The sequence below is a fragment of the Moschus berezovskii genome, chromosome 6 (assembly GCF_049115385.1).
Source record: "Moschus berezovskii isolate FMDL1 chromosome 6, NW_MosBer_1.0, whole genome shotgun sequence".
NCBI lineage: Eukaryota > Metazoa > Chordata > Mammalia > Artiodactyla > Moschidae > Moschus > Moschus berezovskii.
In genome coordinates, this window is record NC_142465.1 from 78,804,180 (window position 1) to 78,831,988 (window position 27,809).

Genomic DNA, 27,809 nt, shown 5'->3' on the forward strand with positions numbered 1-27,809 from the left:
GCTAAACTGTATCACTCATTGGGAATATTCACCTAAATTCTAGAAGAATTCCAATATTCCCTATATCAAATGCCATGAGGAGGCTAGAACACAACGATTAATGATGATAGTTCACTAAGCTAAAAAGCAATTTTAGGCCATTCCCCATAAAATACTGGACTTATTCCTTGCCATCTTCCATGTAAACAGGTGGTTTAGTTAATAAAAAATAAAACATGGGAAATTAGTGTTCAATGTAATGCACAGAAATTGATGTGATTAGACATAAAGGTAAAATATCTTTGAGCAAATATATACCTGACACTAACTTGGTAGAGAATGGGTTTTCAAGTTGGGCCAATATACTGAAATGACCTATATTGAATAGGAACGAATTCAACCACTTGATGAAGTAACTCAGGAATATTACAAAATACAGTCCCATGTTTCTGGTGAGCAGTATCTCTGCAAACATGACAATACAATCTTTTGGATTGAAACGGAAGACGCTTTGTAAACAATTTTCCTAGTGTGGTGAATATCCAAGGCTCAGTTTTATGTTTTACTTGAATATTTCTTGATGAAACAATACTGTATCTTTAGTCACTTCTTTAAAAGGAGATGTCAGAGGTTGAAGGTCAAAGGTCAAGTTGAGAGGGAAAAAAGGATAAAATTAAAAGTAAGTAATGGCAGAAGATGGAGATGATGGAATGCATGGGATTTAAACATCTATAAACTGCAAACAGAGGTTTATTTCTAAAGTAGTTCCCTTCCAGTGGCTTCTGGAGCCTGTCAAATTCAACGCCCATATTTGTCTTGTCTGATAAAAATGCTTTAATTCTGTGTAATTGAGGACCCCAAATGGCATGTCCCTTTGGTCTATGACTGACCATTAAATTAGTACACCTCACAGTCAATTATGCTGTCAGAAAAGGACCTACAAAGGAGGCTCTTTCCCTTACATTTTTACTAAGTAGCAATGAATAGGCTGCTCTGCCACTGTTTATTCTTCAGTAAGTATATGGGAAAAAACCTGTCACAGGCAGAATAAAGATGAGGAACACAAACGTCACATCTTTGAAGAAAGAAAGTCCTGATACAACTAACTTATAAAAGTCCACTTTTTATATAAAAATATACATTGTAGGCTGACCTTGAGAAACAACGGAAATCAAAACCTGCCATCTTCACTCCTTCTCCCCCATTTAGTAACAAAGGATTTATTTGTTGCTATGGAATCATTCCACTGCATGAGACACCCTCCATACAAAAATCAAAGGGTGAAGGATGCTCAGCTCCATTAGTTGTTTTACCATCATTCAGAAGCCAACTGTAGTTTAATTCTTCCTACTTCTCCCTTTCTCCCTTGATTCAATTGGACTTGGTTCATCTTTGAATTAACCTCTTTTAATCCGTCTCCTACAAAGAAAGCAAATCCATTGTGGGTAACTAGCTCTGCTGCTCACCACCCAGGCAGTGAAACCACAGGGAGGGCACATGTGAGAGCCTCAGCCCCAGCAAGGGTGGTGGTGAGGGGTGAGCCCAGCAGATGCAGTCTTGCACTACGATCTTGAGCTCCTAGCTTGGTTCTCTGCAGGAGTGTTAATCCAAATTCGTGCGATGCTGAGTGAACTCCATGCCAACACACTGCTAGTGAACACAAGACAGTTCTGGCTACTGTCTTAAGCCACTACTGTGAGGGCTTAAGGTGGCCAAGATGAAGATTTATATAATGCATTGATATTCTGTTACATTCTGACAATGGTATGGTTCTTCCCATCTAATCTGTTAATTTGCAAATATTCAAAGAATCTCTACTATGTGGCACGGCAACATCCCAGAAGTTATAAGAGGGCCATGATATTCTGGTTTTATCCAGTTGCTTATTTGGGAATATACTGCTTACCCTGGATAGGCGGGAATGGCTGCTGGAGGTACCGCTCGGACTGCGCCATATACCGTCCGCCCTCTGCCCCTCAGGTGGGCTCCTCTGAAAGCGGCCGCCGTGGTGGCTGCAGTTGGGTAAGGGAAGCCAGGAACTAAAGGGAGACCCAAAATATGACAGAAATGTCAACTTGCAGTCAGCAGCATGTGTAACATCACAACCTGCTTTGCAACTATTACAGGAAAGATGAAAAGATACCTCCACATCACAACTTTTCTCAAAAAGAAATGGAAATATGCGATATGCTACAACTCATTGACACCATGCCACACTTATCACAAATCATGAGTTTTCTTTGTTTCTTCCTAATTTTGGCCTTACAATGCAAGCTGATGAGAAACGGGTCAAGAAACTCAAGAACTGCTGCCATAATGGAGACGAGACTTTTCACTTCTGTAGGCAGTTTAAGTTGTCTGATATAAACTCTTTCACTGACTGATTATTAATCTTATTTCCAGATGTTATACCCATTTAAATAATTATTTTTCATAAGACTCTCCTTTTGTGCTTTGACATGCCATCACATTCCAAGGCACACTAGTCTTCAGACACGTCATGAGTCCACCTTACTCTTTATCTAACATGTTTCAATCCAGAAATGAGAGGTGAGAAGGAAACTGCCTCTCCCCTGCAGCCCTGTGTCCTTTAAAGAGGCAGACATTCTCTAACAGCCTGTTTTAAGTGTGCTATCCTCTGGAAAGCATGCGGGGACATTGATTCCGTATCCACTAAACTCTGTTTAATTTTATCTCTTGCTGGAGCTAAATAGCTCAGGTCAAAATGACTTTAGAGATAGCAACAGAGCTGAGAATAATCAATAAAACTAGAGCAGCATTTGAGTGGTATTCTACTCAAGGGCTCAGAGCTGACTTGCAGATAGCATGTACAACACGTTCCACCAATAATCCCTTCTTTGCTTGCTTCATTACAAAGTGCAGAATTAAAATGTTCTTTACATGTCCTCATCCTCTTCTACCTTTTCTATTTGTGCTTTGTGGCCATCTTAATATTTGATCAAAAAGATTCTAGCACAGGTTAATAAGATTCTAGCATAGGACAGGGCATTAATGATAGTATTTAACTCTCTTGTGAATGCCTCCTTTTCAGTTACGTGTATTTGAGGGGACAAAAAGACCAATACATCACTGTTTACTCACAACAGTCAAACTCTCAAACTCCATGCCAGGTCAACATAGGCTACTTACTGATTAAAGGAATGTAAGTGTTGATGCCCCCTCTTCCTGACAGGGGCACGGCTGCGTCGTTGCCTAGGGACACATCTGCTTGGAAGCTGGATGCTGAGTGCATTTAGGAAATGAAAGGGTGCAAAAAGATTACCAAGGAGTAGGAAAGTGAAAAACAATAGATTTATATATATATAAATACATATGTAAATAGCACAAATGGAAAAATTAACTTAAGTACTACCTGCATACAACTCAGGGCCATATACAGCTCCAACTACTGGGCTCAATTTCCAACCTGAAATGGAAGAGGACAGTGAGCAAATGTTTAAGACCACATGAGGAACAGACAGAAGGCAAAGGAGGGCTTCAGATGCTCTGGACTCACTTTTGCCTGGTACCCTCTTCTCTTTAGGATGCCGGTGGGGGTTTACATGAGAGGGTGATGACATTTTGGACCTGACTCCGCAGGACTAGCGGAGAAGGCAATGCAAGCCACTCCAGTACTCTTGCCTGGAAAATCCCATGGACGGAGGAGCCTGGTAGGCTGCAGTCCATGGGGTCGCTACGAGTCAGACACGACTGAGCGACTTCACTTTCACTTTTCACTTTCACACATTGGAGAAGGAAATGGCAACCCACTCCAGTGTTCTTGCCTGGAGAATCCCAGGGACAGGGGAGCCTGGTGGGCTGCTGTCTGTGGGGTCACACAAAGTCGGACACGACTGAAGTAACTTAGCAGCAGCAGCAGCACAGTGAAGGGATAATGAAGATTTGGCAGAGGGAGAGGCAGTAGGGGAAAGAGGAGGTGAGAAAAAAATTGGGAGGGAGGAAAGAAGGAAGATGGAGAGGGAATGAGAGAAGGAAAGGGAAATACAAATAAATCCTGGGGGTTTTGTATACTGTCTCTCACAGAACTGCTAAATGACCCAGTCCTTGTTTAGAAGGGAAAAAGGCACAATATATGTAATTTGGTAACCCACTGTGATGCACTGTCTTCTATATCATCTTGACATTGTTTACTACTCTAGCTGTTTTATTATAAAACAGTATCCTCTGATTGAATTCAAATGTGACCTGGACCTCTGAACTCCATGTTCATTTATAGCATGCTAATGGTATTCTGGGTAAATGGAAATCTTCTTTCATTGGGATTTCCCATTGGGATTTCACTGGAGTTTAACCAAGTCACCAAGGAGAGACATGCAATGATAAAATTCAAGGTATGTTCCTAACTTTGGTGCATGCTTTCTGAGATTTTAATTTGTAAGAAGCAAATTTACATTAATCAGACTTTTAAGCTAACGAATACAAGACCACTACAGAACATTAGTGTAAACATTTTAAGTATTTCTAAACAACATTAGGTTTGATGTCACTTTAATTTCTACATTCCCTTTTTTATATGTATAGGAATATGGTAAGTGGTAAAAAAAAAAAAAGAGAGAAATGTTCTATTGCCCACTGATAGAGTAGCATTCCACATGAAAAATCTTAACAAATATTTCTTGAATTTTATCATTTTATTAAAATTTATAAAATTTTTATAAATAAATAAAGCCATTTTATTTTTCTGAAAAATTGGCCCTTTGGTTTAATTCTTTTATATCATTGTAACAGTGTGTCACTGCTACTCTATAAATATGTGACTGGAAAGATGAAAAGGCCAATCACCAGATTTAAATGACTATAAGCAAAGACATTACTCAAGAGAAAACCCATTCATTTGGAATCATTCCAATCCCCCATTCATTATTTAATGTGCTTACAGACATGTCTCTTCATTATTCTGCATGAAAATTTCAAAATTTGTCTTCAAATCCTACTGGAGTTGTAAAAGCACAAATGTTCTGCATTGTTAGACAAGTCAGGAGACTCAAAGCCAATAAGAACATGCTGAGAATTCACCAGAAGGCACCTAGCATGCTCTTTGCAGAATCTCTTAACATAGCAGCTGAAGGTTTCTAAAGTCTGCCCCCAGTAGGCTTGAGGAGTGATTTAGAATAATATTAAAAAATGAACTTTTCCTTTTCTATCAGTGGCTCTACTACTTAAGCACTCCCTTTAAATGCATACAATGGATGCATATGATAATAATGGAATACTGTCAACAAAAGCTTGAATATGTTTAGTTTTGTACACTTTACAATGTATTTTTACGGGGGTTTATGTCACTTGATTTTCACAAAACTGAAAGAGAGTGATAAGAAAGGCACCACTTCTGGTACAATGAGCAAGTATCAATATTGTATTTTCCTGGGCTTTATTTCCTAAAGAATAAGTTAAGAGGGCTGGATTTTGATGACTTCGAAAGAAGAGCCTGGTGGTGCTAAAATTCTTGCTGCCACTTGATAGAGGTGAAAACAGAAATGGGTTAGGAAACTGGCCCACTGTCACAGAGTAAAATGAAGAGACAGATTGAGTGGGAGAATTCCTGTCTTCTCAATTCCAGTCAGCAGCTCTGTCTGTCCCACTGGATCTGAAGGAAATCCGACATACTTTGCCTCTCCTTATTTTGTTAAAATTTGATTTTTTAAAAATCAAAATTGCAAAAACTTATTTTTGTGAAGCAGTGAAAAGAAGAAAACAAAAGGTAACTTGGAAGGTGATGGTGTCCCAAGATACACCACTAGTAAAATGACTAAGGAAAATGCAAGTTATGCTAATAAATGCAAATTATGCTATACTCTATTTGAAAAGCTGAGCTACACATATTTATTGAAGGACAACTAATACACTTCTTCTTGACTTAAGACATTACCAGCACATACTGTCATACGCTAGCAATAGAGGGAGAAACTCTTCTTTTTACTCTAGATAAAATTTCATGCAGAACTCTAAAATATACAACAGTGAATGAGGTTCTTCAAAGTAGAGCCATGGGCCTCAAGACCAGACCCAGTCCATTCAGCTTTCTTTTCCCCCCAAAGATGGTCCTGTGGAACACAGTGTGCAAAACCACTCTTGTACTATAGATTAAAATTATATCCTCTTACTCAGGCAACATGAATCTAGATTAACTTTGACAACCGAAGCACAAGTTCTGTTTTTGTTAGACAAAATATTTACAGAAAAATTCCCCCTTAATGAGAAACATTTATAAAACTCACTACATAATATGTAACCATCAAATATAAAATATTTTTATTTTTACACACACACATACCCCGTGGCTATTACCTCTAGAGCATTCTTTTAAAAGGAGACCAAGAGGTCAAGAATTAGTCCACTCATGTTCAGATAAGTAAGATCTTGAACAAGCCTAACATATTACAAAGAACTTCAACAGCTAAAAGAAGGTTTTGAGCAGAAATCTCAAATGACATGTTCACACTATATAACATGGATTTTACTGAGACTAAGACTGTAATAATTTAAAAAACCAAAAAGGTAATTTATAAAAATTAACTCTGCCAGGTAAAAAAAAATACTTCAATGTACATGAAAAAAATTGAAGCCTGAAATCAAGAAAGTCTCTGAGGCTTGTGAGAAGTTCATATACCTATACAAGAATAAATGGCATAAGTGACATTTTTCTGAAGATGATTTGTAACCTCTTACCATTTGCATATGGTGTGACCATCTTCTTATTGGTCATTACACGTGCTGTAGCATTATTCACCTACAGGTTCAAAGCAGAAAGGGGGGGCAGGGAGGAAGGAGACCACATTAGGGAACATGGAGGTGCTTATTCAGTAGCAAAGTATTCAGTTTACAATGCAAATTCCAGAGATAATTTATTTAAATAATTAATATAGCAATATAAAATATTAAAATATAGTATTTTAATTAAAGTGTTCATTAAATGAGGCTAACAAGAGTAAAATACAGTTTCTTGGTCTTCAAATGGAAAACTAGGGCAACTTTACCATCCAGGACTCCAAAGAAAAAGTACATTTGCAAGTTCTTTGGAGATCTTTTAAAAGAGAAGTCTCTGCACTGAGGAAAATGTGGAAAAAATTGGAAAGAACCCTGTTTGCATGTGAACTTTGAAGTTCATTCATAAAACAGAGGCTTGCTACATTGGTTCAGGAAACAGATTTACAGGAAGATAGGAGAAAAAAATCTGTGGATCTGATCTGTTCTTATGTTTATCATTGTTTACATGCTTGTATAAAATTTTACTGTTTGAGGTCACTAAAAAAGTACAGGAACTTAGATTCCTAAAGGACTATGCAGTTAAAAATAGGACTATTTTCTAGATTATGTGCCCTACTCACTTAAGAAGAAAGTTTTCAGAAGGCCGTTAAATCAGGCACTTAAAAGAACTGGAAAAAAAAAAAGGCTTTATGTTTATTTTGTTTTATGGTACTCTCTACCCTCATTACAGAACTGCATAATTAAAGCATTCTCAGTGCTAAGGTAAGTAGGCATTATAAAGATGGTGCTGATAAAGAAAAGATGAATGGAGCTTAGAAGCCAGGATCCTGTAGTCAGTCCAGTGTCAGAATCAGCTTCAAAGTTCTTGCGAGGAGGGTAGAACCTTACCATAGAACCTGGTTATATACTTTGTTGTCAGGTACGTAGAAACAGACCAGTTTTTAAAAGAATTATAAAACGTAAAAATTATACAAAATGTTTTATTTCACTCTGGGGATTTATATTATGTTAAATTTGAATAGCAATAAATTTGCTACCAAAAACTACACCAATTTTAGGTGGAGTTGGAACCAAAAATGTTTTGTGTTTTTTTAAGATTTGTATAGTGATCACCTTCCTATGTGAGGAAAAGAGCTTGAAACTTCATTTACTCTAGTTTGCCCACAAAATCATATCAACATTTCACATTTAAAAAGAAAGAATGGGATACAACAATGATGAGACTGAGAGCATGCAGTTAAAAAACACACACACACAAATAAAAGAAAGAAAAAAAAACAACCACCAATTTTGGAAAGACGGGAGAAAGTGAAGAGCGAGGCTCTCACAGACAAGGATTAGAATGGGGCAAGAGCTTCTACTAGCTGCTAGAGCAGAAAGCACCCAAGCACTTAAAGGAAAAATGGCCAGAACCAATCAGAAACCACCAGTCAGCAAAGAGACCAATAGCTGCACAGAACACAGAAGGGGTGGGATGACTAGGGCGGAGGATAGGAAGAGAGCGTGGGTCAGGAGAACAAAAAGCAAGGGAAGAGAAGAGAGAAAGTCAGGAAGGCTGTCACGCGCAGGAGAGAGAGCTGTCAAGGGCAAAGAAGGGACAGTCATAGCTACAAACAGAGGTCTGGGAAAGAGGAAAAGGAGGGAAGGATGTAGGGGCAGGAAGTGCATTAATAAAACCAGCCAAACTGGAGTTCAGTAACTCTGAGTAAGATGTGCAAGGGGAAAAAAATCACCATGACGTCAGTACTCAAACAGCTCAGACGGCTACAAAACAATATGTACATCCAGAGTCCAGGCGGCATTACTCAACAGCATTGAAAATAAAAGGGGGAAAGGAAAAGGAAGAGGAACAAGTCAAATCACATTTTGTAGTGTTAATGTGAGATGGCAGATGGACTTTTTCTTTCTTATTTGTTTGTAATTACATTTTTAAAAAGCTTCTTCTCTAGTGCTTTGGTTTCACTTACCGCCAACGGGCACCATCGCCAGCATTGTGTATAGTTACCATGGAAAGAGTGAGTCAAGTGAAGGGCCCTAAATGCTAAACCATTGGAAAGGGAGGGGGAAAAAAAAAGCAAAATATGCAGACATCTTACTCAAAATGGTGGCTTTTATATTTCATACTTTTAAAAACTGGGAAAGGGGAAAGGAGCCAGTTAACCTTCACTGCGTGATGAAAAGGGCCAGTGAGCACCAGGTGGCCAACTCAGTCTCAGTTTTAGTACGTGCTACAGGTGGCCACCCAACCCTCTGCTTGAGAATTTTATCCAGTAATTGCCGAAATTCTGGATATTAAATATATTTAAAAACCACATGAGTTTTGGATTCTTTCCTCCCCACCTCCCAACCTCTATGATCTTTTATTCCTTACTTATTACATGCAGGTGGAGGCAAACTGGACTCCCAAGAGAGAGAGGATACTGGTTGGTCCCTTGATTCATACAGGACACATTTCTAAACTGGACAGTTTTTAGATGTTTTCAACGTTAGTTTTATTTTGGCCTGATTACAGGACTTCAGAGTCTCGCAAACCGAAGCAAAGGAAAAAAATCAAGAGAGTAGAAGGATGAACATTTCAGAGGAAAAAAGTAAATGAAATCAAATACATATACATTCGCACACAGGTAAATTGAAAGGAAAACCCCCAAACAACCAAAAAATGGGGGGGGGGATAGAAGTGTTACTTTTACAGTACTTTAGTGCAAGAAAGTGAAGGACACAGAGACACAATACACACACCACAAACAAGACAGGGCTCCAAATGTGAAATAAGTGAGGCAATACATAAAAAGAGAAATAAAAATATAAACCAGAAGTTGAATTATTGAAGACATGCACCTCGATTTTACGGCCCTCTACCACGGTGCCGTGTAATTTCTCCCTGGCCCTGTCTGCATCAGCACTATTCTCGAAAGTTACGAACCCGAATCCCTGCATGCAGCGGGAGAAGGGGGGAAAACATGCACATCGTTATATTGAAGTACTCATCTCTTGGTAAATAGAAAAAAAAAATATCACAGTATGAAACTGACATCAGCAACAACTCAGCAATACTCTCCCAAAGTCACATTGTTGGTCCATGCATATTTTGTAAAGGGAAATGAAATCCAATAAAAGGATAAAGAACTATAGTAGTAGTGACAATAGTAATAATGTGATTAACAACAATAATAATAATGAAATAAAACAAAAAGCATGTGAGGCCAGACCAAAACTGAGGTATAGAGTTACTCGGGTCAAACTAGTCAACTGAAAATCAGAACATTTAAAAATAATCCTATCTTTCTCATTTCATGCTGTTAATGTACATGTCCCTTTATCTAATACTAAAAAATAATCAAATCTATTATTCCTCAGCAACTTCTATATGAAGCTTGATATTTGGGTACCAGCTTCATAAGATGTATCTGTTAGGAGGTCTAACCATTTTAGCTCCACTTGGCCTATGGCTTACAGCACCATCAATTCCTCTGGGAACAGAATAATTTAAGACATAGTGTGGATATTTGATTCGTGGGTACTGGGTGTGGGAAAGGAGAGCACTCATGTTCGTCTAAGCAAATGAAAAGACCATTAGGCAGCGGTCAATTATAACTTTCTTCAATGTGAATTTTAAACGAACAGATTGACACAAGAGTAAGAATATGTTCAGCTGGAGTTCAGAAACTGCTTATCCAGATCTGCCTAAATTATACATCTGTTGAAGCCTACTCAATGTGTTTGTTTTTTTCCATATGTAGAGAGAAAAGAAATAGTCAAAAGACAGTGGGAGTGAGATCTAGTTAGTGACATGAACTGCATACTATTCAACAGGAAAGAATACCATAGAACGGCAATACAGTTGCTACTGAGTTCAGTTCAGTTCAGTCGCTCAGTCGTGTCCGACTCTCCGCGACCCCATGAATCACAGCACGCCAGGCCTCCCTGTCCATCACCAACTCCCGGAGTTCACTCAAACTCATGTCCACAGAGTCGGTGATGCCATCCAGCCATCTCATTCTCCGTCGTCCCCTTCTCCTCCCGCCCCCAACCTTTCCCAGCATCAGAGTCTTTTCCAGTGAGTCAACTCGTCGCATGAGGTGGCCAAAGTATTGGAGTTTCAGCTTTAGCATCGTCCTTCCAATGAACACCCAGGATCGATCTCCCTTAGAATGGACTGGTTGGATCTCCTTGCAGTCCAAGGGACTCTCAAGAGTCTTCTCCAACACCACAGTTCAAAAGCATCAATTCTTCGGCGCTCAGCTTTCTTCACAGTCCAACTCTCACATCCATACATGACCACGGGAAGAACCATAGCCTTGACTAGATGGACCTTGGTTGGCAAAGTAATGTCTCTGCTTTTTAATAAATTATCAAGGTTGGTCATAACTTTCTTTCCAAGGAGTAAGCATCTTTTAATTTCCTGGCTGCAATCAGCATCTGCAGTGATTTTGGAGCCCAAAAAAATAAAGTCTGACACTGTTTCCACTGTTTTTCCATCTATTTCCCATGAAGTGATGGGACCAGATGCCATGATCTTTGTTTTCTGAATGTTGAGCTTCAAGCCAACCTTTTCACTCTCCTCTTTCACTTTCATCAAGAGGCTTTTGAGTTCCTCTTCACTTTCTGCCATAAGGGTAGCGTCATCAGCATATCTGAGATTATTGATATTTCTCCCGGCAATCTTGATTCCAGCTTGTGCTTCTTCCAGCCCAGCTTTCCTCATGATGCACTCTGCATATAAGTTAAATAAGCAAGGTGACAATATACAGCCTTGACGCACTCCTTTTCCTATTTGGAACCAGTCTGTTGTTCTATGTACAGTTCTGGCTGTTGCTTCCTGATTTGCATACAGGTTTCTCAAGAGGCAGGTCAGGTGTTCTGGTTTTCCCATCTCTTTCAGAATGTTCCACAGTTTATTGTGATCCACACAGTCAAAGGCTTTGGCATAGTCAATGAAGCAGAAATAGATGTTCTTCTGGAACTCTCTTGCTTTCTCCATGATCCAGCGGATGTTGACAATTTGATCTCTGGTGCCTCTGCCTTTTCTAAAACCTGCTTGAACATCTGGGAGTTCATGGTTCACATATTGCTGAAGCCTGGCTTGGAGAATTTTGAGCATGACTTTACTAGTGTGTGAGATGAGTGCAATTGTGCGGTAGTTTTAGCATTCTTTGGCATTGCCTTTCTTTGGGATTGGAATGAAGACTGACCTTTTCCAGTCCTGTGGCCACTGCTGAGTTTTCCAAATTTGCTGGCATATTGAGTGCAGCACTTTCACAGCATCATCTTTCAGGATTTGAAATAGCTCAACTGGAATTCCATCACCTCCACTAGCTTTGTTTGTAGTGATGCTTTCTAAGGCCCACTTGACTTCACATTCCAAGATGTCTGGCTCTAGGTCAGTGATCACGTTATCGTGACTATCTTGGTCATGAAGATCTTTTTTGTAGGATTAATTTATTTGTCCACCACAGATGCTGGAAAACAAACCATGAAGCTTTAATTCAAGTAGAAAGTGCAGGAGACCAGGGAGCGAATCCGCTTTACTCCTCCGCGTGTATGTGCGTGTGCTGTCGCTTCAGTCGTGTCTGACTCTTTGCCAGACTCCTCAGTGCATGGACTTCTCCAGGCAAGAACACTGGAGTGGGATGCCATTCCCTTCACTTCCTTTGTTCACACTGCATCTAAAAGCCAGCCTGGGTCATCCTCCTACCACCGATTCCAACACCGGCAGGATTTACTCCATACTGCAGGACTATTTATAAAAGCACTACATCAGCTTCATTCTAGGTGCTTTGTCCTTGTCTCTCTGCTGCTGCTGCTAAGTCACTCAGTCGTGTCCGACTCTGTGCGACCCCATAGATGGTGGCCCACCAGGCTCCGCCGTCTCTGGGATTCTCCAGGCAAGAACACTGGAGTGGGTTGCCATTGCCTTCTCCCCTTGTCTCTCTACTTAGCAACTATAACAATTTCTCAAGCTATTTACCTCTGTAGAGTGGTAACTTCTTAGAATTTTCGGAGATAGTCCTCATTTCTCAATAGCTTCACTGTCCCTCTAGCATTCTTTGAATATCCCATTGTAGGATAACCTGAACCCTTTATTTTTACTGAAGTTCTGCTTTGCTGCTTAATCCATGAGCACTCCTATATATATGATGCATATTCTTAACTGAGATGGCCAACAATGTGCGCTGTTTGATAAGATTTTATAAAAGCAACTCCATCATTCTGAAGGATATGATGACTCAGCATCTAAATGATTATACGACTGGGTAGCAATCCGTGGAGGATTCCAATGGATTACCTCCACCTTCAATCTGGATATCTAGAAAGTGAAATGCTAAGCCGAAAAGAATTTTTTTGTAAAAAATATGTAGCTTAGGATGTAATACTATGGGTAACTTTAATTAAAAATGTTCCTTTAAAATGTATATGTGTTGAAAATATCAATGGGAACTCATTTTCAGAAACAAATTTTGGTATCAAGATGTTATAGCCACTTTGACAACTCAATTTGTACAAGGACAAGCTACTAATTAATTATTCCACTAGCATCTGATAAAGGCAGGAAGCCAGTTCTCCAATCCCAGAGAGCCCTCCAATGGGAAAGTCAAACCTTTTAAAAAAGGTTGCAGATTGTGATGAGGTTTTGTATCACATTTTAGAAGTACTATAAGCTGTATTTCAACTGATTGTCACAGCCTCATACATTGGATACCTTCGGTTAAATTAGTGAACTATAAATTAGCAGTTGAACAATAGATTATATAAAAACTAGCACCTAAGTTTTTAATTCTAGCATTGACTATCTGTATCTATATACCCACATGCATACAAACATTACTTGTCTTTTAAATACACCGATGGGTAGAAAGGATTAACTTGTTGGTCTCCTTTTGAAATAAAGACATGGAGTCAACCTGAGGTTAAGGACTCAAGCATCAACAAGGCCCAGAGTAACAGCAAGGCCTTCTTCCTTCTGTGCAGCTTTTTATCTATAGCTAATGGTGAGAAAATTAGAAATTATGCTTCGAAATCTAAGTTCTGAATTCCACTGACTAAATTACATTAGTTCCACAGTTCTTCTCATTTCTGCTTTCAAATCTAATGGTAAATGTGTTCTATGATCCTCCTTTCTGTAATGTGTTGATGGGCCATCTGTGACACAGTGGCTGCATGGTATCATAAGCATTGGCAGCTCATGGTCAGCAAATGGCAAAGTTTAACATTGAAGCCTACATGTGTAAGATTTTTTTCAATATGACTTTGGTATTCTGGAACAAAATTTCACTTTTAAATGTTTTTAAAAATGTTTTATAAGGAAAGGTACTTATAAACTAAAGGAAATTCTAATTAAGACACCAAAGACTTAAAAATGAAGCCATCTTTACAGGCATATTTACTAGCATAAGAGGAGGAAGAAGGCCTTGTTGATAATTTTGGGACTTCTTGATAAGAAACACAGAGGTAAGAGGATTTCTTTCTTTCCTTCGAAGGTAAACAGACCTTGTGTCAGGCAGAACAGCCCCCAAGCTGTCCATGTCCTAATCCCCTGTGAATGTGTTCCTTACAGTGCAGAAGGGGTTTTGCAGATGTGATTAAATTAACGATCCTGAGATAGAGAAATGATCATGGATTATCCAGGTGAGCCCAATGTAATTGCAAGGGTGCTTACAAGTGAAAGAGGAAAAGAGGAGAGTCAGAATTGAAAGGCTGGGCTGGCCATTGCTGACTTTAAAGGTGCAAGGGGGGCTTACAGGCCAAGGAATGTGGGCTGCCTCCAGAAGGTGACCAAGGCAGGCAGTGGAGCATCCACTGCTTAGTGCCACCTGAAGGAGAACAGCCGTTGACACCTTGATTTTAGCCTAGTGAGACCCTCTTTGGACTTCCAATCTCCGGAACTGCAAGATAATAAATCTGTGTGGTGTTAAGCCACTGTGTTTGTGATAATTTGTTCAAAAGCACTAAAAAATTAGGATACACCTCTCAGGATTAAGGTCTGTGATAAGGAAGGGGAGAAGCATCACCAGCACTTTTGGAGTATTGTTCTTAAGTTCTTTTGTCTTGAGTGGAAATTTCAAACAGGTGATTTTCCATCAACTCAGCTTCCTGCCTGCTTATCTGTCACATTTACAATTTGGCTTTATGAATATTAACTCAAAGTTTGAAAAAAATTTAAACTACTGATCCTTTAATAAAATTTACCCATTTTTGAAAATGTGCCAGGAATTGAGCTAAGGATATTCACAGGCTTATAATAAAGTTACTAACAGTAAAACTCACTTTCATGAAATTATGCTTAATGTCTCTTTATTCTTAGAAATATAATTCATATTAAGTCTGGTTATTTGGATCTCTTGCTTTGAAAAAATAATTCATACAGTCTAAACCCAATGGTTTCCTTAGAAGAGCTTCAAAATTATCATACATTTATCAAATAGGAAAATGTAATAACTTTCCGAATAGTCACAGACTCTTAACAAGAGTAACTATTTAAGGTATGTAAGAAGATAAAGAACAGACAAACAAAAAGTAAAGTTTTATTTTTAATTAAAAAAATTATGTTGACACATTTGGGTGTACCAGCACTATCTGATAGAAATGGAACATAAGCCACATATATAATTTCAAATTTTCTTCTAGCTACCATAAAGTAAAAATATGTGAAATGAATTTCAATAATGTATTTTATTTAAGCCAGTATATATGACATAATTGTAACACGGCATCATTATAAAACCGCTATTAGTGAGATGTTTAAGATTATATTTTTTATCTAAGTCTTTGCAATTGGCATCTATTTTGTACTTAAAGCATATCCTCAATTTAGACTTCCGTTCCGTTCCGTCGCTCAGTCGTGTCCGACTCTTTGCGACCCCGTGGACTGAAGCCTAACCAGGCTTCTCCATCCATGGGATTCTCCAGGCAAGAATACTGGAGTGGGTTACCGTTTCCTTCTCCAGGGGATCTTCCCGACCCAGGGATCGAACCTGGGTCTCCCGCATTGGAGGCAGACGCTTTAACCTCTGAGCCACCAGGGAAGCCCTTTGCCACATGTCAAATGGTCAGTATGGCCACTGCACTGGACTCTTACTTAAGGTTCTCGGCTCCCAAAGTTCTTCTATGTTAATAATTTAAAAATATCAGTGTTACATTCATGATTTACCAGCTATCTTAGCTGTCTTTTGGAAATTAAGAGATGCTGTATTTATCAGGCATATGGTTGTGGTTAAAACTTCAACAGAGTGTGACAAAAATTTTATTATCTGCCTTGACATCCATTTGTCATCAAGGACACACAGGAGCCGAATAACTGTCACCTTTTTAGTCTGGCCTCAGACTGCAATAAATAACAAGCAATAGGATAAGCATTGTAAAAATATCTTAAAATGTGTATAATCTTTGAATTTTTCCATCTCAGAAGAATGAGAAAGAAAATTTACCATGTAACTTTTAAGGGAGAAATCAAAAGCAGATGGTTCTCCTGGGTATGGCCAGAACACAGAAATTAAAAAATAAATAAAAGAAAAATAGAACTAAAACCCATAAAATGGTAACAAAAGAAAATAAACTAAGACTTTTGGAATTACATGCACTGTTAATTCGGTTTTAAATATAATGAAAACATTTCATTTCAGCATTACCCATCAAATTTTACCAAAAATAACAAAGGCCTACTTAGTGCAATTTCAAAGACAGTCTTTCGACCATATTTAGAAATAAATAATTTCCCTTTGCATAAAATCAAGAGCCAGGGAAATAGGAGAGAAATTACAGCACACTTATGTCTGAGAAATGGGAATAAACATTTTATCTTCCCAAACTCCAGTCTAGACTATAGCTTAACCCAAACCCAGATTCCCATCATTCCAGAAAGCCACCTGAGAGAAGTAATGAGATTACTAAAAATATTAACTAAAAATCCACTGCTGCTGCTGCTGCTAAGTCGCTTCAGTTGTGTCTGACTCTGTGCGACCCCATGGACAGCAGCCCACCAGGCTCCTCTGTCCCTGGAAACCTCAATAATTGTTGCTGTGCTCTATTTTGCAGTCCTTTAGTGGACTTAATAATCAACACTGTCTGAGGAAGTGCAGAGCTTCTACACAGTCAATATTTGTAAGACATGTCCCTTCAAAAGTGACAACTGTACTTCAAAGTATGTTGACAAAACTCTATGGAAAATCTAAACGTTAGAATCTGTGTATTTCTTTTAAAATAAGCTTGATAATTATCACAAATGAATTGCTATAGGGCTGGGTGATGATGGACAGGATTGTGGAAGGTCTGAATTTTAACAATGGAAGAAACTTTTAAAAAAACTGCTCAGTCATTGAAAGTGTCTAACAGACAACTAGGTGACCTTTAAGAGTTCTGTTTAAGATTCTATGTGAGACTGCTATATTTAAAATGGCTAACCATCAAGAACCTACTGTATGGCACAGGAAACTCTGCTCAATGTTACATGGCAGCCATATTCATTCAGGGAGATGAGTTTGGGGGAGAATGGATACATGTATATGAATGGCTGAGTCCCTTCACTGTTCACCTGAAACCATCACAACACTGTTAACTGGCTGCACTCCAATACAAAATAAAAAGAAGAAGGAAAAAAAAGATTCTATGCTAAGAAAAACGACTGGAAGGAGATACATGAGAATATGGTGAATATTCTCTTTAATGAACTATGTATGCCCTCCTTCTCATTAAACATCATGTTTTCCTTTTATAATGATTTTTTAAAAGGTGTTTTTTTAAAAAGTTGTTACTTAAAGGATCTATGAGGAGAGTGAAAATACTGTTCAAACTAAGACACTTTGAGGGAGAAAGGGGACATTAACAATTATGCTGAAACAACATGTATAAACTAGAACAACCAGGTATAAACTAGGATATATGGCTGCTCTTGCCATACATTATCTTCTTATTGTTTGTATTAATACTTTATCATGACTGGTGAAATCTGGAGGATCAATAAAGTTATGCATATCTGTATAATCATTTTCTAGATTCTATTTGAGTACATTAGTTAATTTTTTTGGTAGGGGTACCATTTTTCATCATATATCTTAATTGAACATTTTCAAAAGGATAGTCTATCTTTATTTCAGTTAATCACAGAAAATTAAACACAGGTGACTTTGTACAAAGGAGTAGGGGGTAAAAGGAAGATTTTAAAAAATCACATGAAATAATTTAAATAAATATGTATGTATATGCATGTTAATGAAATAAATTCATTTCATAATAGCCAAATTCAGAATATGCAGGTCAAAGGAGGAAAAAGGAAAGTAGTCAACAACAAAGAAGCAACTACTTTCTGGAACACAGAAATCCTACTGCCCAGGCAAGCTAAAAAGGTAGGTTACTGGTAGGCAGGGAAGAAACAGCCATGGCAGCAAAAGTGTTCATTTTGTTTTTAAAGGGGTATATTCTCAAACCCGGGTCCAATATTCTCATAAAAAATAAGACATGGCAATAAAGAGATGCTTTTTGTCTTGCAGCCATTTGGTTAAATATTGTTTTACATGTAAGTATTACTTATGTCTAAAAACTTGTCAGTTTTTCCATTATTGCTTCAGAAAAAGTTCAATAAAGCTAATTTCTGTATAGAAAAGCACTCTGTTAAAAGACTGAGCAATTCTGAGCTAAAAATATAAGTCTCCTTTTCTCTGGTTCCTTCCAAGACATGTGGTAATTTTACAGTCAAATCCAGACACAAAAGAAATGAGAAACTAAACTTAATTTACAAAAACCAAAGTACTCATTACTTTATCTTAGGTGGATCCCAGAAGAGGCATCTAGGTTTTGACTCCAAAATAAATCTCTATTAATAAGCCTATTCCATAAAAGAACTCTGGGTAACAGTTAAGAAGGGAAAAGGAGAAAGCCAGGTTTTGTATCAGTTCTGGAAGGCAAGTGCAAGGCAATTCTGAATTTTGTTCTTTAACACATTTTCCAATCAGTACGTAGTCTGTCTACCCTTCAGTAGCCCAAAGAAAAAGGGGCAGTGAGGACACAGCATCAAGCTGAGAGAAAGAGCATATACTTTTAGATTCCCCAAAGAGAAAAGGAAGGCTTGTGTCATTTTAAATGAAAACTACAGGGCAGAAGCAATTGAATCGGATAAATTAAAAAATTTTTGGTAGTAGGCAAATCCTTGAAGTCAGTGAAAGAAGCCTTAGAAAGATCAATTTCCTTTGCTTCACAAGAATTCAAATTATTTTCTTGGTAAGGAGCAAGTCCTCAATGCCTGATAGAATTTTATTGGGCTTCTGGCTATTAGAGTCTAGCAAAGAGTATTTTAAGTGCACACACTTAAAACCAAAAACATTTAAACTACTGGTTTAGATAAACAATGTGGTCAATAATCTTCACGTATTTATTTCACATTCACATGCTTCTCATCTCTAAACCATCGTCATTTTTCCACCTTGTATCTAAAAAGTTCACAAAAATAACAGCAATCTATACAACAAAAGCATAGAAATCCACTGTGAGGCAATTACAAGCATAAATAGTTTTACTGGTTACGGTTTGAATAGATTTCTCTTCAAAAATACTTACCAAGTTAAGTGCTGGAGAAAGTTCTGTATAGGCATATTAATCTTTAATCTTTTTTTGTTTTAACTGAAAACTAAAAGCTTAAGAGTATAATTACCTCTTTAATAATCAACAAATAAATTACTATAGTCAGAATTAAACACTTATAGTGTTGATGCATTCTCTAAAGGAAGGGAATAATAATCAGGAACATAAGGAAAGTACATACATTTGTATTAGCACAGATGGGGGCAGAAAGTATTAATACATACAACTCTGTAGGTATGTTATCAGTTCCCAGAGTATGGTGAACTTGGAGTAAGAAACTGAAGAGAGGTAAATATTAGCTCATTTACTTACTTTAGCTTTTCTCAAACTACATTCTTAGAGATTAAATCATAGAGAAGGGCTATGTTCAAAGTTTAGCAGAGATGACCAAAGGAAAATTAATTTAAAAAATTGGTCTAACCTAAAAGTGCAAGTAGAATGAAATGTATCAAGGTAAATATTTATAAGACTGGCCCACGTCTGATTGTGTCTGTGGTGTATATTCCATTTGCTGAGAAGGAAGAAAACTCTCAAATAAAACTTTATGAAATTCAGTTCAAATATTTTTTCAACAACACCACTTTACCATTCCCTCATTTCTAAAAGTGCTGCTGCTTATTTTAGGGAATAAAATTCTAAATCATATAGATTGGGAATTTAAAATAGTAAATTATTATGCCCATTCTCACGTGAAAAACTCTCAACTCATTTGTAACTGAACTAACGTGACTCTCAGTCTCAAGTCTCAGTCTTGAAGCTTGCATCTGGGTATAACTTAAAGGAGGAAATCCACAGTGAATACCTGAATCTCTTCTCCCTGTGTTTAAGCTTTGTCAAAATTTCCTGAACAGAGAGAGCAAGTCAACTGAATAACTGAAATATTAAATTTCTTCTAAGTATGTAATTTTGAAGTTCTATTTTTCGAAGCTGAATTGTTCCGGTAGAATTCTGACTAGAATTCTCACAGAATTTAACTTTTTTTCTGTCATCTCTCTCTCTCGTCCTTTATTATTTTTATTTTTCTGGCTGTGTCCACGGCATGTGGGATCTTAGTTCTCTGACCAGGGATGGAACCCATGCACCCTGCAGTAGAAGTGTGGAGTTTTAAGCACTGAACCATCTGGGAAGTCCCTCTCTTGTCCTTTAAAATAAGAAGCTTAGGCCAAATTTAAATCTGAGAAAGAACTGGTGTCTCTGGCATACTTTCTTCCTTACAGCCACACTCTGCCCTCAAACTTCTCACTTTTATCCCATCACTCTCCAATTTAAGATTTAGGAAAAAGTATGGCCACTTGGTGGTTTCTGTTTAGAGGTAATCTAATCAAGCTAGATTGCTGGGATACTTTTTGCAGGATTAAAACAACAACTTAAGTTTTCTGACTACTTATTATTTTAAATAAAACTAAAAGAAACCAAGCACACAATACTGAAATTGAGCTTACCTTAGAGCCACGTTCGTTAAAGATTATTTCTACATCTAGGATTTTGCCAAACTGCTGCAGAGACAAAAATAAAAGCATTTACTTATGGTCAGCTTTTTTTCCCATATACTTTACTTTCTTCTGAAAAAAAAAGAGGTGTTTTTTTCTTTTTTCCTTTACTTATTTAACTTCCATATTTTTATTTGTTCTAAGGTTCCAATACCAGTTGATTTTTCCTCATCATTGAGCTGATAGTTCTTTTAAAATTCACTCACACATGTATCATGTATTTAGGTAATACAGGGGAAGCTATTTTCAGAAGATATTCAATGTGTCACCCTATTACATGCTTCTTCACATGGACAAACTGGAGGTTTTCCTATCTGCAACTCTAACTTCTGAAATGCCCGTTTTAAGAAGTAAATCCTAAAAAAAAAAAAAAAGAAGTAAATCCTAAATAGAAAGATAAACTATCAAAGGTTGTTTTTCTTCTCTTTCTTTTTTAAAAAAATTAATAAGTGAATCATGTTCACCGAAAAAACAAACAAAACAAAAAACCCCCAGAAAATATAGATAAACAAAAAGGAAAAGGGAGCACAGAAAATTAAGACCATCTTTAATCCCATCATCTTAACATTTTAAAAAAATATGTTTTAAAATGTTTTTTATTTTTGGCTGTGCTGGGTCTTCACTGCTGCGTGGGCTTTTCTTTAGTTGCGAAGAGTGGGGGCTATTCTCTAGTGCAGTGGGTGGGCTCAGCAGTTGCGGCTCCTGGGCTCTAGAACAGAAGTTCAACAACTGTGGCACTTAGTTGTCCTGTGGCATGTGGGATCTTCCAGGACCAGGGATCAAACCTGGGTCTCTTGCATTAGCAGGCAGACTCTTTTATCACTGCGTTGGGGGGTGAAACCCCATCTTAACATTTTGGTATCATCTTCCCAGCTTTTCCTTAGGCATGTGTGTGTTTGTATAAAACTATAGACCTCTGACATACTGTACATATTGCTTTTATTACTTTCCTTAAACTTAGTATACTTTATATTTATAAACCTGAGTAACTTTCCAAATCAATAAATATATATTTGTGTTATTTCTGTTTTCAAGCATACCAAACATTCATGGACATTATGAATGATTCTATTCATTTGCCACTTTATGTGTGGCATGTGGGATATCAGTTCCCTAACCAGGGATCGAAACTGTGCCCTCTGCAGTGGAAGCACAAGTCTTAAAACACTAGACTATCAAGGAAGCCTCTTATCAAGAACATCTGAAATAATAACTGTATTTTGTAATTAGTTAAGTACTTCAACATTAGGAAAATCAAACAAAGCTAAAAGCACAAAACCTAAATAACATTGCTAGATAGCCAGATAGCTGAGGAGGGGCATACACAAACACAGCAATTCTTTTGAGGAGAGGTGTATATATATATAAGGTGACAAACCTATCTGTTTTAATCAATACCTGAATAAACTGAATTGAGGGATGGGAAGGGAATTATAGATTTTAAGAAATCACTGACAACTGGTGTAGGCAGATCTTCAGTAGACACTATTTTTCTGCCTCAAGAGAAAACACATTGTACCCATTTTCACAGATCTCCAGAGACTATGGTTCCATACCATCTCTGATAATGCAGTAGAGAACCTAAGAACTCATACTCCTGGGAAGTTTCTTCTTAAATGTAACCTAAAATCTTTATGTTATCCCTTATATTTTCTGTTGCTCTTTTTTCTGTAGAGCTGGAAAACAGCTGGCTACCATTTTCTGTCAAAAAGCTCTTTCAGTGCTTCAAGAATATCATTAAATCTCAACCCAGGCCTTGTATCTGGTATAGAAAACACTTCCAGGAAGTCGTCTGTAAGTGACAGAACTCTGCTCCAGGGTCTTGTCACCTTGAGGTGGCCACAAACAAGTCTTAGATAAGGGTATCTGCTTTTCTGACAAAGCACCTGACTGCCACACAAATATTCAGGAAAAAAAATTCCAATCATTTCTTATTCTTAGTTCAAGTTAAGAGTTTGATCAAATCAAAACAGGCAACAACAAATTAGCCCAGAAAAAAATTAAGATTCTCAGCAGCCATTCACTTTTGAGTGATTTTGGGAGGAAGTAAACAGCTGGAAGAACATGTCAGGTAGCAAACTAACCCCATATACATGATCTGAGATCACAGATATTATTTCATTTAATTCATTGCCCTTTGAAAGGCAGGAATTACTATCTGGTTCTGATTTTAGCACCTGAAGTCTCAGGTCCCAAGAAATCCCTCAGTCCCAGGCAAACTTCATTCTGTGGTCCTTACGTGTGTGAGAACTTGCAAGGCTAATGTCCAGAACAGGCCGGGTGATGGGAATGTTTCTAAAGGCTGATGAAAATACTGATTGAGCTTACAATCCTCAGTGGATTTTCAGTTTTATCCTAAAGTATCAATACTAATGATGAATTTTACATCAGCAGCAGATTATATTTTCATTGAAAAGCCAATAAAAGGACTTCAGAGACTTACCCCAAACATCTGCCGGAGGTCAGGGTCCCGGAAGCGGAAAGGAATATTAGAGACATGCAGTCGTTTAGGGGTAGATTTACTCTCTGAATTTTCACTACTTTGTGTCTGTGACTGCTGGCCGTCTGTCTGTGCGCCTCCTTCTGTCTGCTAAGCAAAGAAATAAACAACATTAAAGAAAAAATGCAATTATTTCACAGGAATTACATAAAATAAGGTCCTTTCCCATCCTGATCATTTTCAGTGTTTCTTTAAGTAAAAATTACAACTGCCCTCTTCAAAGAGAAAAAAAACACACACACAAAGATGTTCAGTTCAGTCGCTTAGTCGTGTCCGACTCTTTGCGACCCCATGAACCACAGCACGTTATCTGTGTTTAAAATGCTACAGTCTACCAAAAAATTTAGGTTCTTGCATATTTATGTTAGTAAAATGGGAGACAGAAGAAAAATGAAATGACTTGAAATATCACGTGAAAATACATTAGGAAAACAAGATATAAGAAGAGTATGTTATTCCTAGACTCTGTATCACTGACTCAATGGACATGAGTATGAGAAACTCTGGGAGATGGTGAAGCACAGGGAAGCCTGGCATGCTGCAATCCATGGGGTCGAAAAGAGTCAGACACGACTGAATGACTGAAAAACATTTTGAAAATAAAGAGTCTGTTATGAAGATTCTAGCATTTCTGGTTCTTCATTTCAGGATGTGAGGGAATATTTTTATATTTCATTCCCTCTAGTAGTTTCAGAATTTATGGCTACTAGGTTACCAATGTACTCTAATATTATTAAGAAGGTCACTATTACCTAGTGACCAAGGGCATTCTGATTGAAAACTGAAGAAGCTTCTTAATATGAAACCAATCTGTACTCTCCTTCCCAATTTATGCACTTCCTGCTATTTTAGTAGAGGGAACACTCCTTCTGTCGCTCAGAGCAAAGCTGCATTTATAAAGTCTGTAGGGAAAGGCTTGACGGGACATTGATGAATCTACTACACACAAATACATGCTAGGTTTGTATATATCAGCAGTGAAAGAATAAGGGTGAGTGTGGGTTGTTTAATTTTTTATGGGTCAATCAATGATTAACAATGATGTGTTAGTTTCAGTTGTACAGCAAAGTGATTCAGTTATACATATACATGTATCTATTCTCCAAATTCTTTTCCCATTTAGGTTGTTACATAATATTGAGTTGAGTTCCCTGTGCTGTACAGTACGTCCTTGTTGGTAATCCATTTTAAATACAACAGTGTGTACATGTCAATCCTAAACTCATCACAGGTATGAATTTTTAATCTTGAATCCCTTTTGCGATGTCTTCAGTTCAGTTCAGTTCAGTCCAGTCGCTCAGTCGTGTCCGACTCTTTGCAACCCCATGAATCGCAGCATGCCAGGCCTCCCTGTCCATCACCAACTCCCGGAGTTTACCCAAACTCATGTCCATTGAGTCGGTGATGCCATCCAGCCATCTCATTCTCTGTCATCCCCTTCTCCTCCTGCCCCCAATCCCTCCCAGCATCAGGGTCTTTTCCAATGAGTCAACTCTTTGCATCAGGTGGCCAAAGTATTGGAGTTTCAGCTTCAACATCAGTCCTTCCAATGAACACCCAGGACTAATCTCCTTTAGGAGGGACTAGTTGGATCTCCTTGCAGTCCAAGGGACTCTCAAGAGTCTTTTCCAACACCACAGTTCAAAAGCACCAATTCTTCGGCACTCAGCTTTCTTCACAGTCTAACTCTCACATCCATACATGACCACTGGAAAAACCATAGCCTTGACTAGACAGACCTTTGTTGGTAAAGTAATGTTTCTGCTTTTTAATATGCTATTTAGGTTGGTCATAACTTTCCTTCCAAGGAGTAAGCGTCTTTTAATTTCCTGGCTGCAATCAGCATCTGCAGTGATTTTGGAGCCCAAAAAAATAAAGTCTGACACTGTTTCCACTGTTTCCCCATCTATTTGCCATGAAGTGATGGGACCAGATACCATGATCTTAGTTTTCTGAATGTTGAGCTTCAAGCCAACTTTTTCACTCTCCTCTTGCACTTTCATCAAGAGGCTTTTGAGTTCCTCTTCACTTTCTGCCATAAGGGTGGTGTCATCTGCATATCTGAGGTTATTGATAATTCTCCTGGCAATCTTGATTCCAGCTTGTTTGCATGTGTTAATTTAATTCCTTTTCAATAAATCCTCAAAAAAATTGCTACGTTGAGAAATACTTTTGACAAATATCTAACTGGTGCAATATACTTCAGGCATTCAAATAACATTTACTCTGAAGTATTAATCTGACAATTCAAGAACCTTATGTTTTTACTATTCCCTATGAAGTGCATGCCAAACTGGATGGCTCGCTGAGATAATTTAACAAACATATTTTTTAAAACAGGAGAGGAGACTGCTGTTCTTATTGTTTCAATTGAAAGAGCACTGAGAAACTCCAGCAGATTCTGGGTGACATGGAATGGATTCCCCTCCTCCACTTTAACCTAGTATTCAGCTAAAAAAAACTAACCAGAGATACTGCTGGCTCAGAGATGTTTGCAACCATCTTGAAATGAAGTTTGAGACTTTATAAAAGATAATCAGGAATGTACTCCAAATGAACACCAGCTTTTCAAGTGTCAATCTAAGCTTTTATCTCCTATTCAGGCCTTGCAGATGGCTTCACTGTGCCATGATTCACATGGTACAAAAATAGCAGAAAAGGGAAGAGCTGTATACAAAGCCATGTTCTGAGAAAGTGCAAGGTTTTTAGTCCTCAATCTGGGCACAGTGCAGACTAAACAAAACACATTCCACTCAAAGATGAAACTCAGTTACTAAAACAGCATCATGGATGCCAAAGCAACTAGCACAAGCATCAATTACAACTGATGCTCATTTGAGCATCTGCCAACTTGCCTCTCACATCTCACAGCTGGATCACATAAAACTCTTTCTTCAACCAGTCTCTAGGACCACCAGATCTGAACTGCAGGTGAATTACTCCGAGAAAAGTAAAAAAAGGCTGATTCTAACTTAAAATCACAGTTCTATAATTTATATATAGAGTCCATGTAGTCTGTTAAAGAGTATGTAAGGTGGCGGGATACATGAAAACTAATCATTACTTCCAAGTATGTTGCCTGAGGTACTTATTTGTTGTTCCTTTTTTTAACAGTCCTGAAGATACAACTTATGAAGAAGAAGCCAGACTGGTTAATTTTCCAGCCTTGCGGTAAGTACTTAACATTATTCAAAGGTATGAAATCTTTAATTCTCAGAAAACTTGGCAAGTAGAAAAAGTAAACCCATTATTTCCAAAATAATAATCTTAAGCCTTCTGATTTTAAAAACATTTACAAATGGAAGTTTAACATATCTAGCTACAAATACATAAACCATAAGCATAGAGCTGCACAAGTTTTCACAAAGAAAATACACTCATGTAACACCATCACTACAAACAAAAGCTAGTGGAGGTGATGGAATTTCAGTTAAGCTATTTCAAATCCTAAAAGAAGATGCTGTGAAAGTGCTACACTCAATATGCCAGCAAATTTGGAAAACTCAGCAGTGGCCACAGGACTGGAAAAGGTCAGTTTTCATTCCAATCCCAAAGAAAGGCAATGCCAAAGAATGCTCAAACCACTGCACAATTGCACTCATCTCACACGCTAGCAAAGTAATGCTCAAAATTCTTGAAGCCAGGCTTCAGCAATACGTGAACCATGAAATTCCAGATGTTCAAACAGATTTTAGAAAAGGCAGAGGAACCAGAGATCAATTTGCCAACATCTGCTGGATCATCAAAAAGCAAGAGAATTCCAGAAAAACATCATTTCTGCTTCATTGACTATGCCAATGCCTTTGACTGTGTGGATCACAAAAAACTGTGGAAAATTCTGAAAGAGATGGGAATACCAGACCACCTGACCTGCCTCTTGAGAAACCTGTATGCAGGTCAGGAAGCAACAGTTAGAACTGGACATGGAACAACAGACTGGTTCCAAATAGGAAAAGAATACGTCAAGGCTGTATACTGTCACCCTGCTTATTTAATTTATATGCAGAGTACATCATGAGAAACGCTGGGCTGAATGAAGCACAAGCTGGAATCAAGATTGCTGGGAGAAATATCAATAACCTCAGGTAGGCAGATGATACCACCCTTACGGTAGAAAGCAAAGAGGATCTAAAGAGCCTCTCTTTATGGCAGAAAGTGAAGAGGAACTCAAAAGCCTCTTGATGAAAGTGAAAGAGGAGAGTGAAAAGGTTGGCTTGAAGCTCAACATTCAGAAAACAAAGATCATGGCATCTGGTCCCATCACTTCATGGGAAATAGATGGAAAAACAGTGGAAACAGTGTCAGACTTTATTTTTTGGGGCTCCAAAATCACTGTGGATGCTGATTACAGCCAGAAAATTAAAAGACGCTTACTCCTTGGAAGGAAAGTTATGACCAACCTAGACAGCATATTAAAAAGCAGAGACATTACTTTCTCAACAAACGTCCGTCTAGTCAAGCCTATGGTTTTTCCAGTGGTCATGTTTGGATGCGAGGGTTGGACTGTAAAGAAAGTTGAGTGCTGAAGAATTGATGCTTTT

The 27,809-nt window shown here is 37.9% G+C and overlaps 1 protein-coding gene across 25 annotated transcripts in view; it reads right to left on the minus strand.

Annotated features, from left to right (window-relative positions):
- RBFOX2 (RNA binding fox-1 homolog 2) overlaps window positions 1-27,809 on the minus strand; it is a 299,196-nt gene that overhangs the window by 19,199 nt on the left and 252,188 nt on the right. For 11 of the 25 annotated variants that reach the window (XR_008681951.2, XM_055396660.2, XM_055396664.2 and 8 more), the window contains 7 exons: window positions 23,212-23,358; window positions 20,721-20,774; window positions 9,547-9,639; window positions 6,670-6,730; window positions 3,353-3,406; window positions 3,128-3,222; window positions 1,886-2,028 (listed from right to left, as the gene is read on the minus strand). Coding sequence is in view for 22 of the 25 variants with exons in the window: in XM_055396660.2 (XP_055252635.1) it covers window positions 1,886-2,028; window positions 3,128-3,222; window positions 3,353-3,406; window positions 6,670-6,730; window positions 9,547-9,639; window positions 20,721-20,774; window positions 23,212-23,358 (647 nt within the window). In the remaining 3 variants the exon portion in view is untranslated. Of the gene's footprint in view, window positions 1-1,292; window positions 1,399-1,885; window positions 2,029-3,127; window positions 3,223-3,352; window positions 3,407-6,669; window positions 6,731-9,546; window positions 9,640-20,720; window positions 20,775-23,211; window positions 23,359-27,809 lie in introns of all 25 variants that reach the window. The other 14 variants (XM_055396656.2, XM_055396665.2, XM_055396661.2 and 11 more) reach the window with 8 other exon arrangements.